Below are 25,173 nucleotides of genomic sequence, written 5' to 3'. Positions count from 1 at the left end.
GGCAAAAGTGTCATGTAAGCGGGCTATAAGCTCACTATTACTTTCATACTAGTGCGTAGTAATATAGTAGTAGTGTCATAGATGACTTCATTTATTACTTTGTAGACTCATCCTTTCTCGGAAAGCGCTATGTTTACAGCAATCCTCTCCTCATTAACTACATGCCACATAAGCAAACATTTCTTGTAGTGCGCTATGTTACTACCTAAGTTACTCCCACTATGACTAGCCTTACCTACAAGATGAGAAGATCCACACTTTTTTTTATTTTACAGAACGAGCGTAGCAACCAACATTGCTTGATGGTGATCACTATGTCATCAGCACAAATATAGTTACTCATTAGCTTTCTTAGAGCATCTCCCACGGACGCGTTAGATTTGGCACGCGGGAGGCGCGCTTAAAAAACTGTGCACGTGAAAAAACAATAACAAATGCGACAGTTTTGGCGCGCGGCGTCCAGCGCGCTATATAAAACCCGCGCGCGGGCGCCCGCCAACTGCCGTCTCCATCACCTCTTTTTTCCCGCCGTCATATTCTTCCTTGCCTCTGTCGGTGCCCTGCCGCCGCCGCCCGTCCAGTGTGTATTACGCGGAGATCTGCTCCGGTGATACACGCCTTGGGCTCGGGATGTTCGAGACCGCCCACGAGACCGCCTGCGCGTAAGACGCGGCAGCATGGCGCCTTGGGAGGCCACGAGCACAGATGAGCTTCTCCGACGTGAGGACGCGCGAGTAGGTGCAGGAACTCGTGCCTCCCCCGAGACTCATCACCGACGAGGATTGCCGCGTCCAACGAAGGCGGGAGTGCCGCGTCCTCATCGCCGAGGCGGATGAGCACGCCTGCAAGACATCGTTGACGAACCGAGTTCTGGGAGAGGAGGAGGGCGGATCAAGCCACGTGTCGGGCGGACAACCGTGCGCGGAAGGCCGATGCAGAAGCCCAGTGTGAGCTTGGACCTGCGTCGACCTGGGACGAGGATGATCGTTTGTGGGTTGACGCGTTTACGTCGTCGGACTACACCACCAAGAAGGACGAGGAGCAGTATAGTTTTTTTTTGCAATCATTGTCTAGTTTTATTTGCATTTTATGAACTAGTTTGTGGTGTGGCGCTTGAGTTGCATCAATTTGAACTAGTTTTTATGCTTGAATTTGAACTATCATTGCATCGTATGGAAACTGTTTGTGTTATGCGCTCGCTGGATTTTGCAACGCCTATGCTGTAGCGACGCGCTAAAATTTTCAGCGCCTGAGAGCATCTCCAACAGACACACGGTAGCGGGACAAGCTAAAAAAGTTTTGCAGTGCTGAAATAGTGTTTTTGCGCGCGGAAGGTTTACCAGACGCACAAAAACACGACGTCCAATTCGCCAGCCCCACATACTGCAGGCCATGCGCACAAATCGGCGCCTCAAATTTGCAGCCTCGTAGTCTGGGTGCGCTAAATTTACAACCCCGTTTTTGTGCGTGCTCTATTTTACAGCTTATGCTCAAGCGTTGTTTTTGTCACGCGCGCTATATAGGCACCTCTGTTGGAGGGAGAAGGATCCTCTGACGTACGGTGCCCTGTCGTTGGGCCACTGACATGTGAGCCCGGATCCACATGTTAGTGAGCCAACGGCAGTCAAAGGAGCTGCGTCGCTGTTGGAGATGCTCTGGAAAAGAAACCAAGCCCCTTGGCGCTGTAAAAGATTTTTATCGCGTATGTTGAAGATGCTCTTAGCAATATAGTACTCCGGCCAGCAGATCAGAACTGATAATTGCTTTGGCCGACCCGACACCAAACACCCGCCAGGCCTCTCAGCTCTCACAGTCGCAAAACAAGCTAACGCATCAATGGCTCTCGCGGCGACGCCGAGCTCCGGCGACCAGGGCAGAGGCGCACTGCATCTCGTCTTCATCCCGAGCGCCGGCATGGGCCACCTGCTCCCCTTCTCCCGCTTCATCGGCTCCCTCGCGAGCCAAGGCAACGTCGACATCTCCGTCGTGACCGCGCTGCCGACGGTCTCGGAGGCCGAGTCGGAGCACTTCGCCGCCCTCTTCGCCGCCTTCCCCGCCATCCGGCGCATCGACTTCAACCTCCTGCCGCTCGACGACGCCACCCTCGCCGGCACGGACCCCTTCGTCCTGAGGTGGGAGTCCCTGCGCCGCTCCGCCCACCTCCTCGGCCCGCTCATCGCCGGCGCCACGCCACGCGCGTCGGCCCTCGTCACCGACGTCACTCTGGCTTCCCAGGTCATCCCCATAGCCAAGAAGGAGCTGCACCTCCCGTGCCACATCCTCTTCATCTCCTGCGCGACCATGCTGTCCTTCCTCGCCTACTTCCCCACCTACCTCGACGGCGCCAACGCAGACCACCTCGCCGGCGACGTCGACATCCCCGGCATTGGACGCATCCCGGTCGATTACCCCCCGAACGTGCTGCGCAACCCCGACAGCCTCTTCACCAAGCAGTTCATCGCCAACGGCCGCGAGATCGCCGAAGTAGACGGCATTCTCGTCAACACGTTCGACGCCCTGGAGCCAGAGGCACTCGCCGCCCTGCGGGACGGCAAGGTCGTCCCCGGGTTCCCTCCGGTCTACGCGGTCGGCCCGCTCAAGTCGTCGGCCACGGACAAGGAGGCGGCACACGGCGGCGCCTCTTCACCCATTGCCTGGCTCGGAGAGCAGCCGGCGCGGTCGGTGGTGTACGTGGCCTTCGGCAACCGCAACGCGGCGGCGCTGGACCAGATCCGCGAGATCGGGGCCGGGCTGGAGGCGAGCGGCAGCCGGTTTCTGTGGGTGGTGAAGACGACGGTGGTGGACCGCGACGACACGGCGGAGCTCAAGGACGTGCTGGGCGACGGGTACCTGGAGCGCGTGCAGGGGCGCGGGCTGGTGACCAAGGAGTGGGTGGACCAGGAGGCGGTCCTGCGGCACCCGGCCGTGGGGCTGTACCTGAGCCACTGCGGGTGGAACTCGGTGACGGAGTCGGCGGCGTACGGCGTGCCGATGCTGGCGTGGCCGACGCTGGGCGACCAGCGGCTGATCGCCAAGGTGATAAAGAGCGGCGGGTTCGGGCTGTGGGTGGAGCACTGGAGCTGGGACGGCGGGGAGGGCTCGCTGGTCCGCGGCGCGGAGATTGCGGAGAAGGTGAAGGAGGTGATGGGCGACGAGGCGGTCTCGGCGAGGGCCAGGGAGATCAGCCTGGAGGCGACCAAGGCCGTCGCCGAGGGCGGCTCCAGCGACCGGAGCATGCAGGAGTTCCTTGCCACGCTCAGCTGACTGCTCTGCTCTGTTACCGGCCGGGAGCTGCTGGTTACTGAACCTCCTGCCCTGTCGCATTTTGTATCGTCCTTTCGAGTGGATCGATCACGATGCATGCCATAATCGTTGATCGATCGAGAATAAATAGGAGAACCAGGAGGAAAATGAGTGCACAAGTGGCACCCTGCTGCCTCATGGTTCCCTTGTTTTTTTCCGAACGAAAACCTTTCATGGTCTTTGCTGGCACGCCGTTTATTGCTAGTACTATATACGTACACTATACAATAGGTGACGGGAGCGACTAACAGTCAGTCGACTGAATTTACAATTTAGATTAGTCAATTTTTCTTAGGCCAGAGAAAAAACATTTTTTTTTGAAATAGACGCAGGAGAGCTGCGTATTTCATTGATTAGAAGGGGAGGCGAAAGAGCGCCGAGTACAGGGTGCAGGCTAACGCATTAGCTTGCGGAACAAGAAATTCAGAGAAAGCAAAAGAGAAAAAAATGAGCTACTCTCGCAGAATTAGGTGCCGGCGTCCTGCCAGCGCCCAGTCGCTTGCCTCCGATAGCAGGAGGTGCAAGACTTGCCGCGGCGAGCGTTCCGTGGCACCGCCAAAAATGCGCATGTTGCGCTCCTTCCAAATCCACCAAAAAATCAGAAGGATAACCGACTTCGCCAGCTTCCGAGTGGAAGGCGCGCGACTCATGCAGCTTATCCAGTCGATCCATGGCGTATCCAGCGTCCATGCAGCCGGGTTTAGTTCCGGGACAGCGAAACGGTGCGCCACCATTTCCCATAGTTGTCGTGCCCAAGGGCATTCCTTCATGAGATGCACCGATGTCTCAAGGCTCCGCATACATATCGGGCAAAAATAGGAATTGGGCCATTGCCGGGCAAGTAGGCGGTCGGCTGTGAGGATCCGCCGTCGGGCGAGCAACCATGCAAAGGTACGGAGTTTGGGCGGAGCCCAGGCCTTCCAGATCTCCTGCCGCAATGGGAAAGTAGTGGATCCGATGAAGAATAGCCTATACGCGGAAGCCGTCGTGTAGACACCATTTTCCGTTAGCCTCCAGCGGAAAGAATCCGTGGTGCCGGGGGAGAGCGGCTGCCGGGAATTGACACACGCCCATAGCCTGACAAAGGAAGGCAGCATGTCGGTGGTCACCCGACCACGCAGGTCTTGGATCCAAATGCTCCCTAACAGTGCCTGACGCACAGAGCGCGCCTTGCGTCTTGAGGCCTTGAATAGGTCAGGGGCGATCACGAGCGGCGCGCCCTCGGGCAGCCAGCTATCATACCAGAAACTGGCCCGGTTGCCATCCCCAACGGTGACCGCACATGCTGCTGTTGGGGAACGTAGTAATTTCAAAAAAATTCCTACGCACACACAAGATCATGGTGATGCATAGCAACGAGAGGGGGAGAGTGTGATCTACGTACCCTTGTAGATCGACAACGGAAGCGTTTGGTTGATGTAGTCGTACGTCTCCACGGCCCGACCGATCAAGCACCGAAACTACGGCACCTCCGAGTTCTAACACACGTTCAGCTCGATGACGATCCCCGGACTCCGATCCAGCAAAGTGTCGGGGAAGAGTTCCGTCAGCACGACGGCGTGGTGACGATCTTGATGTACTACCGTCGCAGGGCTTCGCCTAAGCACCGCTACAATATTATCGAGGACTATGGTGGAAGGGGGAACCGCACACGACTAAGAATATGATTACGTGGATCAACTTGTGTGTCTATGGGGTGCCCCTGCCCCCGTATATAAAGGAGCAAGGGAGGAGGAGGCCGTCCCTAGGAGGGGGCGCGCCAAGTATGGAGTCCTACTAGGACTTCCTAGTCCTAGTAGGATTCCACCTCCCATATGGAATAGGAAAAGAGGAAGGGAAAAGGAGAAGGAAGGAAGGGGGCGCCCCCCTTCCCTAGTCCAATTCGGACCAGACCAAGGGGAGGGGTGCGGCCACCCTTGAGGCCCTTTTTTCTTCTTTCCCGTATGGCCCAATAAGACCCAATACGTATTCCCGTAACTCTCCGGTACTCCGAAAAATATCCGAATCACTCGGAACCTTTCCGATGTCCGAATATAGTCGTCCAATATATCGATCTTTACGTCTCAACCATTTCGAGACTCCTCGTCATGTCCCCGATCTCATCCGGGACTCCGAACTCCTTCGGTACATCAAAACTCATAAACTCATAATATAACTGTCATCGAAACCTTAAGCGTGCGGACCCTACGGGTTCGAGAACAATGTAGACATGACCGAGACACGTCTCTAGTCAATAACCAATAGCGGAACCTGGATGCTCATATTGACTCCTACATATTCTACGAAGATCTTTATCGGTCAGACCGTATAACAACATACGTTGTTCCCTTTGTCATCGGTATGTTACTTGCCCGAGATTCGATCGTCGGTATCTCAATACCTAGTTCAATCTCGTTACCAGCAAGTCTCTTTACTCGTTCTATAATACATCATCTCGCAACTAAATCATTAGTTGCAATGCTTGCAAGGCTTTATGTGATGTGCATTACCGAGAGGGCCCAGAGATACCTCTCCGACAAACGGAGTGACAAATCCTAATCTCGAAATACGCCAACCCAACATGTACCTTTGGAGACACTATAGAGCTCCTTTATAATCACCCAGTTACGTTGTGACGTTTGGTAGCACACAAAGTGTTCATCCGGCAAACGGGAGTTGCATAATCTCATAGTCATAGGAACATGTATAAGTCATGAAGAAAGCAATAGCAACATACTAAATGATCGGGTGCTAAGCTAATGGAATGGGTCATGTCAATCACATCATTCTTCTAATGACGTGATCCCGTTAATCAAATAACAACTCTTTTGTTCATGGTTAGGAAACATAACCATCTTTGATTAACGAGCTAGTCAAGTAGAGGCATACTAGTGACACTCTGTTTGTCTATGTATTCACACATGTATTATGTTTCCGGTTAATACAATTCTAGCATGAATAATAAACATTTATCATGATATAAGGAAATAAATAATAACTTTATTATTGCCTCTAGGGCATATTTCCTTCAGTCTCCCACTTGCACTAGAGTCAATAATCTAATTCACATCGCCATGTGATTCAACACTAAGAGTTCACATCACCGTGTGATTAACACCCATAGTTCACATCGTCATGTGACCTATACCCAAAGGGTTTACTAGAGTCAATAATCTAGTTCACATTATTTATGTGATTAACACCCAAAGAGTACTAAGGTGTGATCATGTTTTGCTTGTGAGATAATTTTAATCAACGGGTCTGTCACATACAGATCCGTAAGTATTTTGCGAATTCTATGTCTACAATGCTCTGCACGGAGCTACTCTAGCTAATTGCTCCCACTTTCAATATGTATCTAGATCGAGACTTAGAGTCATCCAGATCTATGTCAAAACTTGCATCGACGTAACTTTTTACGACGAACCTTTTGTCACCTCCATAATCGAGAAATATTTCCTTATTACACTAAGGATAATTTTGACCAATGTCCAGTGATCTACTCTTAGATCATTATTGTACTCCCTTGCTTAACAGAGTGTAGGGTATACAATAGATCTGGTACACATCATGGCATACTTTATAGAACCTATGGTTGAGGCATAGGGAATGACTTTCATTCTCTTTCTATCTTCTGCCGTGGTCGGGCTTTGAGTCTTACTCAATTTCATACCTTGTAACACAGCCAAGAACTCTTTCTTTGACTGTTCCATTTTTGAACTACTTCAAAATATTGTCAAGGTATATACTCATTGAAAAAACTTATCAAGCGTCTTGATCTATCTTTATAGATTTTGATGCTTAATATGTAATCAGCTTCACCGAGGTCTTTCTTTGAAAAACTTCTTTAAGAACACTCCTTTATGCTTTGCAGATTAATTCTACATTATTTCCGATCAACAATATGCCATTCACATATACTTATCAGAAATGCTGTAGTGCTCCTACTCACTTTCTTGTAAATATAGGCTTCATCGCAAGTCTGTATAAAACTATATGCTTTGATCAACTTATCAAAGCGTATATTCCAACTCCGAGATGCTTGCACCAGTCCATAGATGGATCACTGGAGCTTGCATATTTTGTTAGCACCTTTAGGATTGACAAAACCTTCTGGTTGTATCATATACAACTCTTCTTTAATAAATCTATTAAGGAATGCAGTTTTGTTTATCCATTTGCCAGATTTCATAAAATGCGGCAATTGCTAACATGATTCGGACAGACTTAAGCATAGATACGAGTGAGAAACTCTCATCGTAGTCAACACCTTGAACTTGTCGAAAACCTTTTGCGACAATTCTAGCTTTGTAGATAGTAACACTACTATCAGCGTCCGTCTTCCTCTTGAAGATCCATTTATTCTCAATTGCTTGCCGATCAGTGGGCAAGTCAACCAAAGTCCATACTTTGTTCTCATACATGGATCCCATCTCAGATTTCATGGCTTCAAGCCATTTTGCGGAATCTGGGCTCACCATCGCTTCTTCATAGTTCGTAGGTTCATCATGGTCAAGTAGCATGACCTCCAGAACAGGATTACCGTACCACTCTGGTGCGGATCTCACTCTGGTTTACCTACGAGATTCGGTAGTAACTTGATTTGAAGTTACATGATCATCATCATTAGCTTCTTCACTAATTGGTGTAGTAGTCACAGGAACATATTTCTGTGATGAACTACTTTCCAATAAGGGAGAAGGTACAATTACCTTATCAAGTTCTACTTTCCTCCCACTCACTTCTTTCGAGAGAACCTCCTTCTCTAGAGAGGATCCATTCTTAGCAACGAATGTCTTGCCTTCGGATCTGTGGTAGAAGGTGTACCCAACAGTAACTTTTTGGGTATCCTATGAAGACACACTTTTCCGATTTGGGTTTGAGCTTATCAGGATGAAACTTTTTCACATAAGCATTGCAACCCCAAACTTTAAGAAACGACAATTTTGGTTTCTTGCCAAACCACAATTCATACGGTGTCGTCTCAACAGATTTAGATGGTGCCCTTTTAACGTGAATGCAATTGTCTCTAATGCATAACCCCAAAACGATAGTGGTAGATCGGTAAGAGACATCATAGATTGCACTATATCCAATAAAGTACGGTTATGACGTTCGGACACACCATTATGCTGAGGTGTTCCATGTGGCATGAGTTTGTGAAACTATTCCACATTGTTTTAATTGAAGACCAAACTCGTAACTCAAATATTTGTCTCTGCGATCAGATCGTAGAAACTTTATTTTCTTGTCACGATGATTTTCCACTTCACTCTAAAATTCTTTGAACTTTTCAAATGTTTCAGACTTATGTCTCATCAAGTAGATATACCCATATCTGCTCAAATCATCTGTGAAGTTCAGAAAATAACGATACTTGCCGTGAGCTTTAACACTCATCGGACCGCATTCATCAGTATGTATTATTTCCAATAAGTCAGTTGCTCACTCCGGAGAATGGAGTGTTAGTCATCTTGCCCATGAGGCATGGTTCGCAAGCATCAAGTGATCCATAATCAAGTGATTCCGAAATCCCATCAGCATGGAGTTTCTTCATGCGCTTTACACCAATATGACCTAAACGGTAGTGCTACAAATAAGTTGCACTATCATTATTAACTTTGCATCTTTTGGCTTCAATATTATGAATATGTGTATCACTACAATCGAGATCCAACAAACCATTTTCGTTGGTGTGTATGACCATAGCAGGTTTTATTCATGTAAACAAAACAACAATTGTTCTCTAACTTAAATGAATAACCGTATTGCAATAAACACGATCAAATCATATTCATGCTCAACGCAAACACCAAATAACACTTATTTAGGTTCAACACTAATCTCGAAAGTATAGGGAGTCTGCGATGATGATCATATCAATCTTGGAACCACTTCCAACGCACATCATCACTTCACCCTTAACCAGTCTCTGTTTATTCTGCAACTCCCGTTTCGAGTTACTAATCTTAGCAACTGAACTAGTATCAAATACTGAGGGGTTGCTATAAACACTAGTAAAGTACACATCAATAACATGTATATCAAATATACTTATGTTCACTTTGCCATCCTTCTTATCTGCCAATCACTTGGGGTAGTTCCGCTTCCAGTGACCAGTCCCTTTGCAGTAGAAACATTTAGTCTCAGGCTTAGGACCAGACTTGGGCTTCTTCACTTGAGCAGCAACTTGCTTGCTGTTCTTCTTGAAGTTCCCCTTCTTCCCTCTACCCTTTTCTTGAAACTAGTGGTCTTGTCTACCATCAACACTTGATGTTTTTCTCGATTTCTACCTTTGTCAATTTCCGCATTACGAAGAGCTTGGGAATCGTTTCCCTTATCCCTTGCATATCATGGTTCATCACGAAGTTCTACTAACTTGGTGATGGTGACTAGAGAATTCTGTCAATCGCTATCTTATCTGGAAGATTAACTCCCACTTGATTCAAGCGATTGTAGTACTTAGACAATCTGAGCACATGCTCACTAGTTGAGTGATTGTCCTCCATCTTTTAGCTATAGAACTTGTTGAAGACTTCATATCTCTCAACTCGGGTATTTGCTTGAAATATTAACTTCAACTCCCGGAACATCTCATATGCTCCATGACGTTCAAAACGTCTTTGAAGTCCCGATTCTAAGCCATTAAGCATGGTGCACTAAACTATCAAGTAGTCATCATATTGAGCTAGCCAAACATTCATAACGTCTGCATCTGCTCCTGCAATAGGCCCGTCACTTAGCGGTGCATCAAGGACATAATTCTTCTATGCAGCAATGAGGATAAACCTCAGATCACGGATCCAATCCGCATCATTGCTACTAACATCTTTCAACATAATTTTCTCTAGGAACATATCAAAATAAACACAGGGAAGCAACAACGCGAGCTATTGATCTACAACATAATTTGCAAAATACTACCAGGACTAAGTTCATGATAAATTTAAGTTCAGTTAATCATATTACTTAAGAACTCCCACTTAGATAGACATCCCTCTAATCCTCTAAGTGGTTACGTGATCCAAATCAACTAAACCATGTCCGATCATCACGTGAGATGGAATAGTTTCATTGGTGAACATCGCTATGTTGATCATATCTGCTATATGATTCACGCTCGACCTTTCGGTCTCCGTGTTCTGAGGCCATATCTGTATATGCTTGGCTCGTCAAGTATAACTTGAGTATTTTGCATGTGCAACTGTTTTGCACCCGTTGTATTTGAACGTAGAGCCTATCACACCCGATCATCACGTGGTGTCTCAGCACGAAGAACTTTCGCAACGGTTCATACTCAGGGAGAACACTTCTTGATAATTAGTGAGAGATCATCTTATAATGCTACCGTCAATCAAAGCAAGATAAGATGCATAAAAGATAAACATCACATGCAATCAATATAAGTGATATGATATGGCCACCATCATCTTGTGCTTGTGATCTCCATCTTCGAAGCACCGTCATGATCACCATCGTCACCGACGCGACACCTTGATCTCCATCGTAGCATCGTTATCATCTCGCCAATCTTATGCTTCCACGACTATCGCTACCGCTTAGTGATAAAGTAAAGCATTACAGCGCGATTGCATTGCAAACAATAAAGCGACAACCATATAGCTCCTGCCAGTTGCCGATAACTCGGTTACAAAACATGATCATCTCATACAATAAAATTTAGCATCATGTCTTGACCATATCACATCACAACATGCCCTGCAAAAATAAGTTAGACGTCCTCTACTTTGTTGTTGCAAGTTTTACGTGGCTGCTACGGGCTTAAGCAAGAACCAATCTTACCTACGCATCAAAACCACAACGATAGTTTGTCAAGTTGGTGCTGTTTTAACCTTCGCAAGGACCGGGCGTAGCCACACTCGGTTCAACTAAAGTTGGAGAAACTGTCACCCGCTAGCCACCTATGTGCAAAGCACGTCGGGATAACCGGTCTCGCGTAAGCGTACGCGTAATGTCGGTCCGAGCCGCTTCATCCAACAATACCGCCGAACCAAAGTATGACATGCTGGTAAGCAGTATGACTTATATCGCCCACAACTCACTTGTGTTCTACTCGTGCATATAACATCAACACATAAAAACCTAGGCTCGGATGCCACTGTTGGGGAACATAGTAATTTCAAAAAAATTCCTACACACACACAAGATCATGGTGATGCATAACAACGAGAGGGGGAGAGTGTGACCTACGTACCCTTGTAGATCGACAACGGAAGCGTTTGGTTGATGTAGTCGTACGTCTCCACGGCCCGACCGATCAAGCACCGAAACTACGGCACCTCCGAGTTCTAGCACATGTTTAGCTCGATGACGATCCCCGGACTCCGATCCAGCAAAGTGTCGGGGAAGAGTTCCGTCAGCATGATGGCGTGGTGACGATCTTGATGTACTACCGTCGCAGGGCTTCGCCTAAGCACCGCTACAATATTATCGAGGACTATGGTGGAAGGGGGCACCGCACACGGCTAAGAATATGATCACGTGGATCAACTTGTGTGTCTATGGGGTGCCCCCTGCCCCCGTATATAAAGGAGCAAGGGAGGAGGAGGCCGGCCCTAGGAGGGGGCGCGCCAAGTGTGGAGTCCTACTAGGACTTCCTAGTCCTAGTAGGATTCCACCTCCCATATGGAATAGGAAAAGAGGAAGGGAAAAGGAGAAGGAAGGAAGGGGGCGCCCCCCTTCCCTAGTCCAATTCGGACCAGACCAAGGGGAGGGGTGCGGCCACCCTTGAGGCCCTTTTTCTTCTTTCCCGTATGGCCCAATAAGGCCCAATACGTATTCCCGTAACTCTCCCGTACTCCGAAAAATACCCGAATCACTCGGAACCTTTCCGATGTCCGAATATAGTCGTCCAATATATCGATCTTTACGTCTCGACCATTTCGAGACTCCTCGCCATGTCCCCGATCTCATCCGGGACTCCGAACTCCTTGGGTACATCAAAACTCATAAACTCATAATATGGGGAGGACGACACTTTTCTCAAAGTTTACCTTGAGCCCGAAAACCAGACCAAAAGCAGTGAGAATGGAGCGGAGAGCTGCCAGCTCGGTCTTCACGGGGTTGAGGAAGAGAGTCACATCGTTGACGTAGAGGGAAGCCCGCAGCTGCGACAACCGACCCTGGAGCTTGGAGATAACCCCTATGTCCACTGCGACATCGAGAAGCCGTTGAAGAGGCTCCATGGCGAGGATGAATAAGAACGGCAATAGAGGGTCGCCCTGACGCAATCTGCAACAGTGAACTATGGGCCGGCCAGGCACCCCATTGATCAGAACACGCGACGAGGAGGTGGCAAGGAGCATCGAGATCCAATCGCACCATCTCGGGCCAAAACCTCGAGCACGGAGCATGTTAAGCAGATATGGCCAGGATACGCTGTCGAAAGCTTTGGCGATGTCGAGCTTGACAAAAAGCTTGGCGCGCTTGACACGGTGGAAGTGGCGTGCCATCCGTTGGGCGAACATGAAGTTATCCTGGATGCATCGCCCTTTGATGAACGCAGACTGGCCGGGCCAACAATCTCGTCAATCCGCCGTGCGAGACGCATCGCAAGCACCTTCATGAACAGCTTAACCACACTATGGAGTAAGTTGATCGGCCTGTAATCCACCATCGAAGTTGCGTCCACCTTTTTGGCCAACAACACAATGTTAGCCGTGTTCCGGCGATGCAGGCTCGCCCGATTCAGCTGGTGCAACTGCTGGAATGCGGCGAGCAGGTCCGGCATTATGGTGGGGGCCGCCGCCTTGTAAAAACCCCCGGTGAAACCGCCCGGCCCCGGCGCACGGTCACTGGGCATGTCCTTGATGGCCGCAAGGATCTCCTCCTCCGAGAAAGGCGCCTCAAGCTCATCGAGGTTAGCGTGCTGTAGGCCAAGCCCGTCCCAGTCAACAGTGGCGCGGCAAGCCTACGGTGTGCCCACAAGTCGCTGAAAGAAAGCTGTGGCGACTTCCGACTTGCGGCCCTGATCAGTGGCAATGCCGTTGTCATTGCTCAGGGATGCGATAAAGTTCTTTCGGCGCCGAGCATTTGCCTTGAGGTGGAAAAATTTCGTGTTGGCATCGCCGGCCCGCAACCACGTTACCCTGGATCGCTGTTTGGCGCGGATCCGCTCAATGACCGTGAGGGCCAGGATCCTGGACTTTAAGATTTTTCGCAGTTGCAACTCATCCGCCTTGAGGTTACGGGATTCCTGAGCCGTCTCAAGGCGAAACACAACCTCCTGGGTGAACAGAAGCAGCAGTCGGGTGTCACCAATGCGAGTGCGATGCCATCGGCGCAATGCCGCTGCAGTTCGCCGTAGCTTGAGGGCTAGGCGACCGAACGCATCCATCGGCGGGCATCCCTCGTTCCAGGCCGCGGTGACATGCTCTTGGAAGCCTTCGATATGTGGCCAGAAAGCCTCGAAACAGAAGCACGACGGCCGTCGGACCGGCGGCTCACAAGTAAGCAGCAGTGGGCAGTGATCCGACATGGCGGTGGCCAGCGGCTGTAGCCTGGTGCCTCGGAAGGTGAGGTCCCAGTCACCGTCGCAGAAGGCCTGATCCAGACGGACCAGCACTGGCCTAGCCTGCTCATTGGACCAGGTGAAACGCCGCCCGGCCAGCTTGAGCTCGCGGAGCTCACTAGCATTCAGCGCGTCCCAAAAGCAGGTCATGAGCCGGCGGTTGAGGTTCGGGCTGCTCTTGTCGCGCGCCTCGTAGATGAGGTTGAAGTCGCCGACGATGAGCCAGGGCCCGTGCGCCACCGCACGCAGACCCGCGAGCTCAGCAAGGAAGCGCAGCTTATCCGCGTCACCCGTTGGCCCGTAAACGGAGGTTAACCACCAGGGCTGGCCACCAAGGAGAGGATTGACGCGGGCGGTGATGGCGAACTCGGTGACCGCAATGCAATCAAGCCGAAAGACAGACGGGTTCCAAGCGAGTAAGATCCCGCCTCGCGTGCCATCCGCTGGCAAAACGGCATGCTCTGAGAGCACGGGGCTTACCGTTTCACAGAGCTCCGGCGGCGTAAACGCGGACTTTTTGGTTTCCTGGACGCATACAAGAGCGCATCGTGTCTGGTTCACGAGCGAGCGCATCCCGCCACAGCGGGTTTTATCATTCAGTCGACGTGCATTCCAGTTTAGCAAGGAAAAAGGCATATTCATTGGGAAAACAGCAGGCAACCCGATGACGAAGACACGCTTGAACAGCGAGCAGTGCCACTTTGAAGAACAACAACATTGGCTGGTACAGGGCTACGAGCGGCTGGCGGGCACGCTTGGGAAGGAAAAACAACAACATCGACAGCGCGGTCACAGAACGGTGCAGGACATAGCGAAACTACGGCGCGGTCACAGGACGGCCCGAAACAAAGCATAATCCTACTGATCTGGCAAACTATCATGACGGAGGTGAAGGCCCATGACTAGTCCACGTGCTGCCTCAGACGGGCAGTCCAGCCTCCTCGCCGGCCAGGGCGGCGATCTCCTGATCTGGCAAGTTGATTGAGGCCTTGGCGTGCACCCCAGCAGCCCTGGCCAGCTTTGCCGTCAGCTTCCCAAGCGGAGCCTTGAACCTGTTGATGCAATGCTCCCGGATCTCTGGCGTGAAGTGCTCCGGCCTCGAGATGAACTCCAGCTGCTGCGCGAGGCGCGCCTGCGCCTTCTGCTGCTGGGTCAGACCCGTGGCACCCTTGGCGATCCGCGCGCCGGCCCGACGCTGCAGCGGTGGTGTCGCAATGGGGGTGGGCACCATCACCGGAGGGTCGGGGGAGCCAGCACCGGTCTTGATCGGAGGGGGCGGTGGCGGCCCAAGCAGCGAGGCCGGCGGCGTGAAGAGCTTGGCAAGAAGCGACGCTGGGCCGTCCTCGTCGACTTCCAGCCCGGTGAACTTACAAGCCAGGCTGTCAGCCACGTCGTCCAGGTGGACCCGGTCAGCAGGAGACTTGTGGACGACGACCTCCTCGAGAGCGGGCGGGGCCGGGTCCATGTAGCCGAGGTTGGGCCAGGGGGCGAGGGGCGCACTGGGCAGCAGCGTGGGCTGCAAGGGCTCCTCGTCCGGGCCTTGGGCCGATGCAGGCAGCAGGCCCATCTCCGTAGCCGAGAGACCAGACCAGGGGAGTGGGGCTTGGCCGGTGTAGGGCCACAGGGTCTCGTCCGCTGGGAAGGAGTGCACCTGGCGCCATCCGCAGACAGCACAGGCAGCGCCGGGGCGCCAGGCAGCACCGCAGCCAAGACGAGAGGCGGCACGGCCGCATCCGCCAAAACGCCTGTCGGGGAGGCGGAGCGGGCACCCCCGCGGCGAAAACGCTCATGGGACCTCGAGCGGCTGCGGCGCGACGACTGGCCGCTGCTGGAGCCACGCGAGGTGCTCCGCCCGTGAAAGGAGCCAGGAGACGTAGCGTGGCGACGTCCGTGGCGGGATGAAGAGCCGTGCGACCGACGCCCATCCGGGGTGGCACCGCGCACTGAGCCATCCGAGCGGCAGCCAAGCAGACCGCTGCGCCGGGCCGGACGCGACTCGCCCCGGCGCCCACGCCCACGGTCGCGGTCACCCGCCACGTCATCGTCATCATCACCCCCACGGCGCCTGGGATAGGGGCGCGGGTGATCCTGGCCGCGGGGCGGCGGCGCGGGGCGGGCGCCACCGTGTCATCTTCAAAGTGACGAGTCCAGCCGAACCGCTCCTCGATGGGCCACTCCTGGCTGGCCCCGGGCGCGCGATCGGCCAGCGGCGTGTAGTCCTTGGTCAGGTCCAGGTGGATGATGACGGGGAACTGGGGACCGTGCAGCGCCTCTTTGCGCGGGGTGCCTTCGGGGAGAGCGGGGCGACCACGGCCGTCCGGCGCACGATCCAGGAAAGAATGGCCGCTGCCGAGGGGGATGTCATCGGGGCTTCACGCCCACACCCAAGCGTAGGCAAGCGCGGTGTTGGACAGCGACGTCGTCTGGCGCTCCATCCTGTCCACCCAGCAGGACAGGCCGAGCACGTCCTGCACCACCTCACGTCGCCACGCCTGGACGGGGAGGTTCTCAATGGCCAGGCGACAGTAGAAGCGCCAGGCTCGTTGATGCCCGCCCGCGAGCGGCCTCCAGGCGGCGAGGGTCATGGCCACCCCGCGGCAGGACGCCACGCCGGCGTCGATAGCAATGTCGCGATCACGCGCGTGCGCGAACTGGACAAGGAAGTCTTCAGGATTGTGCCTTGACACGTGCATCTGGTCGAAAGGAATGGCGAGGTCGCGCTCGATGGCCTTGGCGACGAGCTGTGGGTTGATGTCCTGGCGCTGCTCCGAGAGGGTGACGACCACCGCTGTGCCCCTGAGATGGCGGGCCGCGTCCTCGACAGCCTGGGAGCACACCGAAAAGGTGGCGTCGGCCGCCGGGCGGCGGGAGGGGTCCCCAGGGAGGTAGGCCATCGGCGCAGGCGGCAGGGCAGGGGGGCGCGCACGGACGGGAGGAGAGGGCGGTGGCGCGGCCTGAGGTGGCGGTGGGGTGTGGCTGGGTGCGGTGGGGTGGCGAGACGCAGGTGGTGGTGGTGGCGGGATGCGGCGAGGCGCTGTGGGAGGTTGAGGCGGAGGTGGAACGCAGGAGCTCCGGCTAGGGGCGGGCTTGCGGGCGGGGGAGCGGGCGGACCTGGAGCGGTGCCCCCAATGTCAGCAGGAAGAACAGCGCACGGGATCTCGGCAATCAATTGCACGGTGGCCGGGGTGAGACAGCGAAGACACTTGCCGCGAAAGCGCCTCAAATAGTCAGTGCGCCGTTGCTCGGCGAGCAGGAGCTCAGCTGGGAAGCGCGGGCGGCCATTACTTAGCCCGGCTGAAGATGGTACGGGCAGTGCACGCCGCCGTTTCCTCGAAGCGACCAGTTTCCAAGCAGAGGCCTCTGGGGCCCGCCCATCGCGCGAATCCCGCACCTCCGAGCGGGAGGAGGAGGGTGGAAGCGTGCCCTGCAGCACACTGAAGGAGGAGGTGGGCGGGATGTAGACTGTGGATGCGAGGCGAGGAGGGGGGGATGATGCACAGTGCAGAGCAGTAATGGTGGAGGAGGGCAGGATCGAGATCAGCGAGGGGAGGCGCCCAAAGTAGGCCGGCGCAGGGCATGAATGCCCGCTTGCCAAGCAGGGCGACTACCCACTGGCCTCGCTCGGACCGCCCACTTCAAGGTGACCGGAACCAGATCCAGCCAGATCCGACGTGCCTTGGGGAGCCTGGGGCGACCGCAGGTGCTGAAGGACTCGCAGCTGCGCAGCCGCGGAGTTCGAGGCGCCGGGGAGAGGCCAGCGTCAGGCAGGGGGTGAGGTGGTCGACGGGCTCGGAGTGAGTAGCGCCGATGTGGTGGTCGACACGACCGGGGAGGCGCATGGCGAGGGGCTGGTGGGGGAGCGAGAGCGGAGCGCGTCTTCCTCCATTCCGGAGCGTTGGAGCGCCACGGAACAAGCAAAAACATTTTGTTAACTGACTTTCAGGGTCACCAAACGTCCAAACATGATGCCCAAAGCCCCGAACTCATGCAGACAGCAGCTGACAAAGCATTCAGCCAAACCTGCCAAGGCCTAGTTCCATCAGCAACAGAGGCTGCACGTTCATGGGCTATTTACTACAGTACAAAAAGGCAAATCGTCAATGAATTTGGGAGCCACTAGTTAACAAGCGTTCCTTTGGAAGCCTTGCAACGATCAGCGCCATTTGCCACGTGTCACGCTCTAGGCGCTTCATTCAGATTTTATTTTTTTTATTTTTTCGTACGTGTTTTCGGCTATTTAAACGGTTTTTTTTCTTTTTTCGACGTTTTGGTTTTTCACCGGTCTTTCTTAGCTTTTCTAAAAAAAAAAATTGCGCAAAAAAGCGCTTTTCTTTTTTCCCTTTCGTGAGAGTAACATTTTGCTTTCGTGAGACTCACGGCCGTGCCTCTCGAAAACGAAAAAAAATGCATTTTCTGTTTTTCCCCCTTTCGCGAGAGTCACGGCTGTGCCTCTCGGAAACGAAAAAAACGCATTTTCTATTGCCTCTCGGAAACGAAAAAAAATGCGTTTTCTGTTTTTTCCCCTTTCGCGAGAGTCACGGTTTTGCTTCCACGAGAGTCACGGATGTGCCTCTTGAAAACGCAAAAAATGCATTTTCTATTATTTTTTCCTTTCACGAGAGTCACGGTTTTGCTTCCGCGAGAGGCACGGCTGTGATTTCGCGAGAGTCACGGCCGTGCCTCTCAGAAACAAAAAAACATGTTTTCTGTTTTTTCCCTTTCGCGAGAGTTACGGTTTTGCTTTCGCGAGAGGCACGAGTGTGCTTTCGCGAGAGTCACGGCCGTGGCTCCTCGGAAACGGAAAAACGCGTTCTCTCTTTTTTTTTTCCTTCCACGAGAGTCACGATTTTGCTTCCGCGAAAGGCACGTTTGTGATTTCGTGAGAGGCACGGGCATGCCTCTTTTGGAAAGGAAAAAAACCAGTTCTCCCGGTTCAGTTTTTTCGTCTGGGTTTTTCAGACGGTTTTTTTCATAAAAAAGTTCGCCAAAACCTATCAACATGGGATCTAGTTTTAAAAATCTCAACACGAGAATCCAACAATGAAAACCGTTTGAGATTTGGACGCACGGTTTAAGAGATAAAATGTTTCGAATAAACGGATCTACAAAAAAGGGAAAACTCCCAGGGTGCGACAAGTGACGCGCTGCATGTGCGCCACTTGTCGCAACCTAGGAATTGGAGTGATCTTTGCAACGAGTACTCCTCAACTAGTGCTTTCGACTGGATTTCAGTCTATTGAAACCTTTAATCTCATGATAAATGACTCCTTTTGGATCAGAACAAAGTCGGGCCTTGGATAGAAGGCCACGCACCAGGTTTTGACTGTCCTTATACTATTGTATTAAAATAAAACTAAAACAAAAGGGCCTTCTAAACAGGAATAAATTAGTTTTCTAAGGGAAAATGAACTAGTCGAATTGGTATTACCCTTTAAGAAAAAGGAAAATTGGTATTACCCTTTAAGTTTTCTAAGGGTGAATGAATTAGTGGCATAGGTATCACCCTTTGAGAAGGCTAGAAATGAAATAAAAACTAAAATAAAATCAAAATATAAAGTTTTCTAAGGGAAAATGAACTAGTCGAATTGGTATTACCCTTTAAGAAGAACAAAATGAAACACATTAAAAAAATGAACAAACTTGCACACAACATACAAAGATATTGCATTTTATGATATGCAAAAATAAGCTTATAGTAGTGAAATTTTCACAAAAAAGGAAGTTTCATAAGAAGGAATTAATTAGTGGAGTTGTTGCTATTCCTAAAGAAGAAGTAAATGAAATAAAATTAAATAAAAATAAAAAAACATGAAGTTTTCTAAGGGAGAATCAATTAGTGGCATTGGCATTACCCTTTAAGAAAAAGGAAAATGAAACCAATAAAAACACATAATGACAAAAATACACAGACAGTGCACTTTTTATAATATGCAAGAATAAGCATATAATAGTGGAATTTCGCAACGAAAACAGTTTTTTTAAGAAGGAATGAATTAGTGCCATTGTATTATCCTTAAAGAACAAAGAAAATGAAATAAAACTAAAACATAATCAAACTATAAGTTTTCTAAGGAAGAATGAATTAGTGGCATTAGTATTACCCTTTAAGAAGAAAGAAAATGAAAACAAAGCTAAGATAAATAATGAAAAATTTGCGGACAATTTACAGATAAATGGTCATTTACACACATATCATATAGTATTTGCGTGTATACATACGCACGGAAATAAAAAATGAAGTTATCTAAGAATGAATGAATTATTGGCGTTTCTATTATCTCTTAAGAAGAACATGATGATAATAATAATTAAAAAAATTGCACACATTTTATACAAAAATTGTGTTTTTTATAATACAAAAGAATGACCATATAATAGTGGAACGATATTGGTATTACCGTTAAAAAGGAAAATGAAAACAAAATGAAAATGAAAATGAAAACAAAATACTGAAGTTTTCTATGTAAGAATGAAACCATTTAAGAGGAAAGACAATATAAAAACTAAAGCAAAAACAAAATAATGAAGTTTTCTAGTGGAAATGAAACTCTTTAAGAAGAAAGGAAATTAAAAAATAACTTGCACACAAGTATGCCCTGAATTTGCACTTTTATTAATATGTAAAAATAAGTATATACAGTGCAATTTTTGCTCTCTACTATAATTTACACACATGGTGTATCAAACTTGCGTGTATACTTACTAAACATAATAGAGCAAATAAAGTTTTCTAAGAGAGAATAAATTAGTGGCATTGATATTACTCTTAAGAAGAAAGAAAATAAAGAAAAACTTATAGAAAATTTTACAGTGAAATTGCACTTTTTATAATATAATAAATTAACTTTAGCAGTCCAATATAATGTACACACATATTGTATAGTACTTTCGTGCATACAAACACATAATGATACAAAAATGCATTTAGTTAGCACAAACAATTACCATTGGTATTACCCTCAAAAGAATAACAAAAATAAAAAATGAAAATTTCACACAATTAGCACAAAAATGCACTTTTTATAATATGTTGAATAAATATATAAGAGTGAAGTTTCCATACTCTAATGTAATTTGTATATAGTACTTGCATGTATACATTTACACACACTCAACATCTGGAAATACATGTAAAAAACTAAACTGAAAAATAGAAAAATAAAAGCATACACGTGCAGAAAACAAAGCAAGCCCATGGAAAAAAGCATGCACACACCAAAATCCAGCCCAAGAAGAAAATCGACTGACCTAAAATAGGGGTTAGTCGAATCCAAACAGGCCAGTACGACCAACAAAACGTGACAGAAAAAAGAAAAACTACATAAATCTTAAAAACACAATCCAACGGCCAGAAAATTGACTGACCACAAAACTAAAAGTCAGCTACTGAAATCTAGTTAAAGACAGAAAAAAGAAAAACTACATAAATCTTATAAACACAATCCAACAGCCAGAAAATAGACTGACCACAAAACTAAAAGTCAGCTGACTGAAATCTAGTTAAAGCGATAGGTGATGCAGAGGTAATATACCCAGTTACAGCTTACAAATGCAAGAATATATCATTGCAGGTAGGTATTGTTGGCGATGAGCCGACGATATATAGATAGAGGAACATTAGAGTACAACAAACACATCATGAACCGCCCTGTTGCGGTGCTTTATTCAAGAAGAAGAAGAAAACACACAATGGCAGCGCACACTAAATTAAGAGACTTATTGTGACACTTGCTGACCGTAGAGTTTCTTCCTGATCTGCAACACAAGGCGAAGACGAGAAACATTTCAAATGCTGCATGACGATGAGGATTAAGGATGCATCACTGAAAGGTTTAGATACGTACCTCAGGAAGCTTTTGCCTGAAGCAAACATCCACCCTGGTGTCCAGCGTGTTGTCGCAGACGATCTTGCCGTCCTGCGACGCCAGCACCACGCCCCCAGAGCTGTATGTATGTCCGTGCATATCCAAGCTCAACAATCAGTTGAAGGTTCAATGGCGATCGATCAGCACTAATGGAGGAGACAGTGCAGCTATGCGATGTAATGCCTACAAGTATACAACAACATACCAGGCGGGTCCGTGGGCGGCGTCGTTGGCCCTCTGCGGCGGGAGGTGGACCTTGCCGTCGATGATGATCTTGGGGAGGTTCACCTTGAGCTTCTCGGCGTACTCCTTCTTGGCCGCCTCCAGCACCGGCTCCACGTGGACGCGGTCCGCCTCCCTGCACCGCAGCACCACCGACGACTCCCGCAGCCGGAGCAGGCTCTGCTCCGTCCGTCCGTCCATCCCTTCACTGGTCAGTCCCTCTGCACTGCATCTTCTTCAGAAGCAGCTGCTATATGCGACGGTTAACCGACTCACCTGCACGATGAGGCCCTTGAGGATCTTCCGGTAGACGTTGGTGTCCTTGGTGACGCGGACGAGCGTCTTGGACGCGTTCTCCTTCATCTCGCCCACGACGTCCTCCTGCGCCTGCAGCACCTTGATGCGCGCCGCGTTCAGCTCCATCGAGTACTCGCTGCATGCATGCACCATGCTAGTCAGGCCAGGCCAGCCGGCGCGGCTTCACGAGAGAACGAGACGAGATAGGCATGTCGACGACTCACATCTTCCTGCGGATGTCCACCTGCTTCTGCTTGCGCTCGTACTCCTGCCTGATCTTCCTCTTCTCCGACTCCACCAGCTGCAGCTTCTCTATGTTGAAATCCTGCAGCCAGCCAGGGATCAGATATTCAGATTGATTCATCCTCGACCTTTTAAAGTTGAATGAACAGATTAATGCAGAGGATCGATCGGTCGACACGGTGATAGATAGAGTACAGACCTCCTCTGCGGCGACGGAGATCTCGCTGGCTTTCTCCTGGGCCTCCTGCTGGATGAACCGGACCATCTGCTGGATCTGCTTCCCGACGTCCACATCGTTCATCTTGGATCGATGATCACTTGGTCGACGACGTAACTGCCTGCGTGCCTACTTCCTTTTGGGGATCTCTGTCTGATCTACCTGGCAAACGGATCAAACGAGCTTGTCTGTCCCCGAGGGTTGGGAAATGGATTTGGGTGCTCGATCTTCGCTTTTCCTTGGATTGGGTGGAGAGACACCAAGGCAGAGACGGGGAGCGGAAGATGACCAACGCAGAGTTCGGATCTCATGCATGGGGGGACGGGGGGGAGAGAGGAGAGAACCGGTCCTCCCTCCCTGCATTCCGCGCCAAATTTAGCTCTCTCCCCTCCCCTCCGAGTACTGAGTACTGACCATGCATGCATGCGGCATTGCACTGTAGCCCCTCCCTCGCATCTTTATTTAGAAAAAAAACACAAAAACATCCTTTTTGCTAGTGAAAAACATAAACATCCTGTAGTGCCCACATTCGGAGGCCCATTAAAGAAAGCCCAAGCCTCAACTTTAGCAGGCCCGCTGCCCTTACTCCTGATTCAAAAAGAATTACTCAAGCCAGCCCGGTTCGTGCTGTTCGTTGCAACCCAGCTTGTGTGTATATAATCGAAAAATGCTTCCGTGTTCTTCTCCAAAAAAAAAGAAGAAAAAAAATCTTGTGTATATAATCTATTATTGCTAACAAAAGCGAGTTCATTCTCGGCTTTAAACTACTGCCAGTCTTCTAGATCTGATACAACTGTTATATCGGCCGATAGGTTGGCACTGGAGTTTACTGATACATATATAACACACTCCAAACTATCAGTAAATATCATTATGTAGAAGTTATCTTCACACTCGTCTGCTGATATATCGAAAGCTATGACCTTTTTTTTATCTGATATGTCCACGATATAGACCAATATTTTATCGATGTCAAAGTAAGATTTGTCCAAACTCAAACTCAGTAAACTTAAAAATTTATACAAGAATGCAAACATTTACAACATCAAACATATACCATAAGAAAACTATATTTCATGATGAATCTAATGGTACTCATTTGATATTGTAGAAGTTGATAATTTTTCTGTAAACTTGTTTGAAGTTTACAAAGTTTGACTAAAGATTAAACTAATATGAATTTCATTTCGTCATTGAGCGAGTATGTAGATGAGGATAAATCTTTCTAGAAAAGGTTGGAAATAAGATTATGTATTTGCAACTGCATCAAATTCATGCATAACAATTTTTAGATATGCATATGTAATGTACCTCTTTTTATCTTGGGAAATATTCTATGAGTTTTTCCTAGTTTATTCTTAATAAATTTTAATCTTATTATTTTATGCTCAGACACTATCATCTTACATATTTTGTACCACGGTGACATTTTTTGAGCAAGAAACCAAACCGATGTGAACTTGATATTCGATATTTTTAAAATTGACTACTGAAATAGTCTAAGTTTAGACCCTAATGTTCAATACAGTGGCAACATGGCTACCATAAATTTTCAAAACAAAAAAAGGAAAATGAAAAAAAAATCAACATTCATTTAGGAAAGTCAAATAATTTAAAAATTAGAAAAATAAGAATAAAGTTCAAATAAACTATAAAAGCATATCTATATACACATAGATATTTAGATAAGATAAACATATAGATAAGTTATACCCGGCGCACTATTTCTAACCAGGTTTCTTTTTTGATGTTTTTTGAGTTTTTTTCACGTCTTTAATCAAGCAATCACGCGCTGACAGGTGCATTACCTTGGGATATGGCCGGGTAGAATCTTGGATTCATCTTGCATTTTTTATGACGAAGCAGTTCCCGGTCAACAATGCATCATATCAATGTTGTGGTGCCATGCATTTTTTTTGTCTTCCCGTGCATGCGGCGGTTTCTAGATTTCTCTCTATTCTTTTTTTCTCTCCCTCTAGAAAGATCTCAACCGAGGTACGTACGTATAAAAAGCCTCATCACGTGAGTCTCTCCAATGAGTAATGGTACACTTATATAAATAAAGTTATGTTGTTTACATGAAGGGCAACGTAGATAATTAGGATTGGAGAAGGGAGGAGGGGCCCCACCCACCTAAAAATCAGGGGCGCGAGATAATTTTTAGGAAGTTTATAAAATTAGGGGGGGGGGGGGGGGGGTGACAACGATAGTCACAGTGATACATATATGTTTAGGCTTGTGGACACAAGATACTGTTGTTGGTCTTGAAACAATTCTTTTTGCAGGACACACACATATATATAAGAATACAAATGTTCAACTCCATTGAAATAAATCATTCTATGATTTTGTTGGATTGTATTATCGCTATTTGTTACATGAAGGACTGCAAGTGCATTTTCCTGATTTTCTATCAGAAGATGTCGAGCACAAGCATGCGGATTGCCCTTGATTGAGTTGTCAACACTAATGATCGGGGAGGTATCTTCTGGTTAAACAATGCCAACATCACATAG

General features: G+C 49.0%; 2 protein-coding genes across 2 annotated transcripts; one reads left to right on the top strand and one right to left on the bottom strand.

Moving 5' to 3' along the window:
- The first annotated feature begins 1,748 nt into the window (after nucleotides 1–1,748).
- LOC123060189 (UDP-glycosyltransferase CGT) lies at nucleotides 1,749–3,458 on the top strand. The gene has a single exon (XM_044482779.1). The coding sequence runs from the start codon at nucleotides 1,837–1,839 to the stop codon at nucleotides 3,262–3,264; it is 1,428 nt and encodes a 475-aa protein (XP_044338714.1). The 5' UTR covers nucleotides 1,749–1,836; the 3' UTR covers nucleotides 3,265–3,458.
- A 17,855-nt stretch (nucleotides 3,459–21,313) lies between these two features.
- LOC123159221 (V-type proton ATPase subunit E) lies at nucleotides 21,314–23,006 on the bottom strand. The gene is made up of 6 exons (XM_044577075.1): nucleotides 22,640–23,006; nucleotides 22,422–22,522; nucleotides 22,177–22,333; nucleotides 21,884–22,080; nucleotides 21,658–21,757; nucleotides 21,314–21,568 (listed from the first exon to the last, which is right to left on the bottom strand). Exons 1-6 carry the CDS (start codon nucleotides 22,739–22,741, stop codon nucleotides 21,530–21,532), a joined length of 696 nt encoding a protein of 231 aa, XP_044433010.1. The 5' UTR covers nucleotides 22,742–23,006; the 3' UTR covers nucleotides 21,314–21,529.
- Nucleotides 23,007–25,173: the final 2,167 nt, after the last annotated feature.

Source organism: Triticum aestivum, chromosome 1A (assembly GCF_018294505.1).
Source record: "Triticum aestivum cultivar Chinese Spring chromosome 1A, IWGSC CS RefSeq v2.1, whole genome shotgun sequence".
Classification (NCBI taxonomy): Eukaryota; Viridiplantae; Streptophyta; class Magnoliopsida; order Poales; family Poaceae; genus Triticum; species Triticum aestivum.
This window is presented reverse-complemented; position numbering and strand designations above follow the sequence as displayed.

Excerpts from the sequence above, each read along its gene's own strand:
- LOC123060189 (XM_044482779.1), top strand. The coding sequence starts at position 1,837 with ATGGCTCTCGCGGCGACGCCGAGCTCCGGCGACCAGGGCAGAGGCGCA.
- LOC123159221 (XM_044577075.1), bottom strand. The coding sequence starts at position 22,741 with ATGAACGATGTGGACGTCGGGAAGCAGATCCAGCAGATGGTCCGGTTC. Across the intron at positions 22,334-22,421 it reads GTGGACATCCGCAGGAAGAT|CGAGTACTCGATGGAGCTGA; the intron begins GTGAGTCGTCGA and ends GCATGCATGCAG. Across the intron at positions 21,569-21,657 it reads TCAGGCAAAAGCTTCCTGAG|ATCAGGAAGAAACTCTACGG; the intron begins GTACGTATCTAA and ends CTTGTGTTGCAG.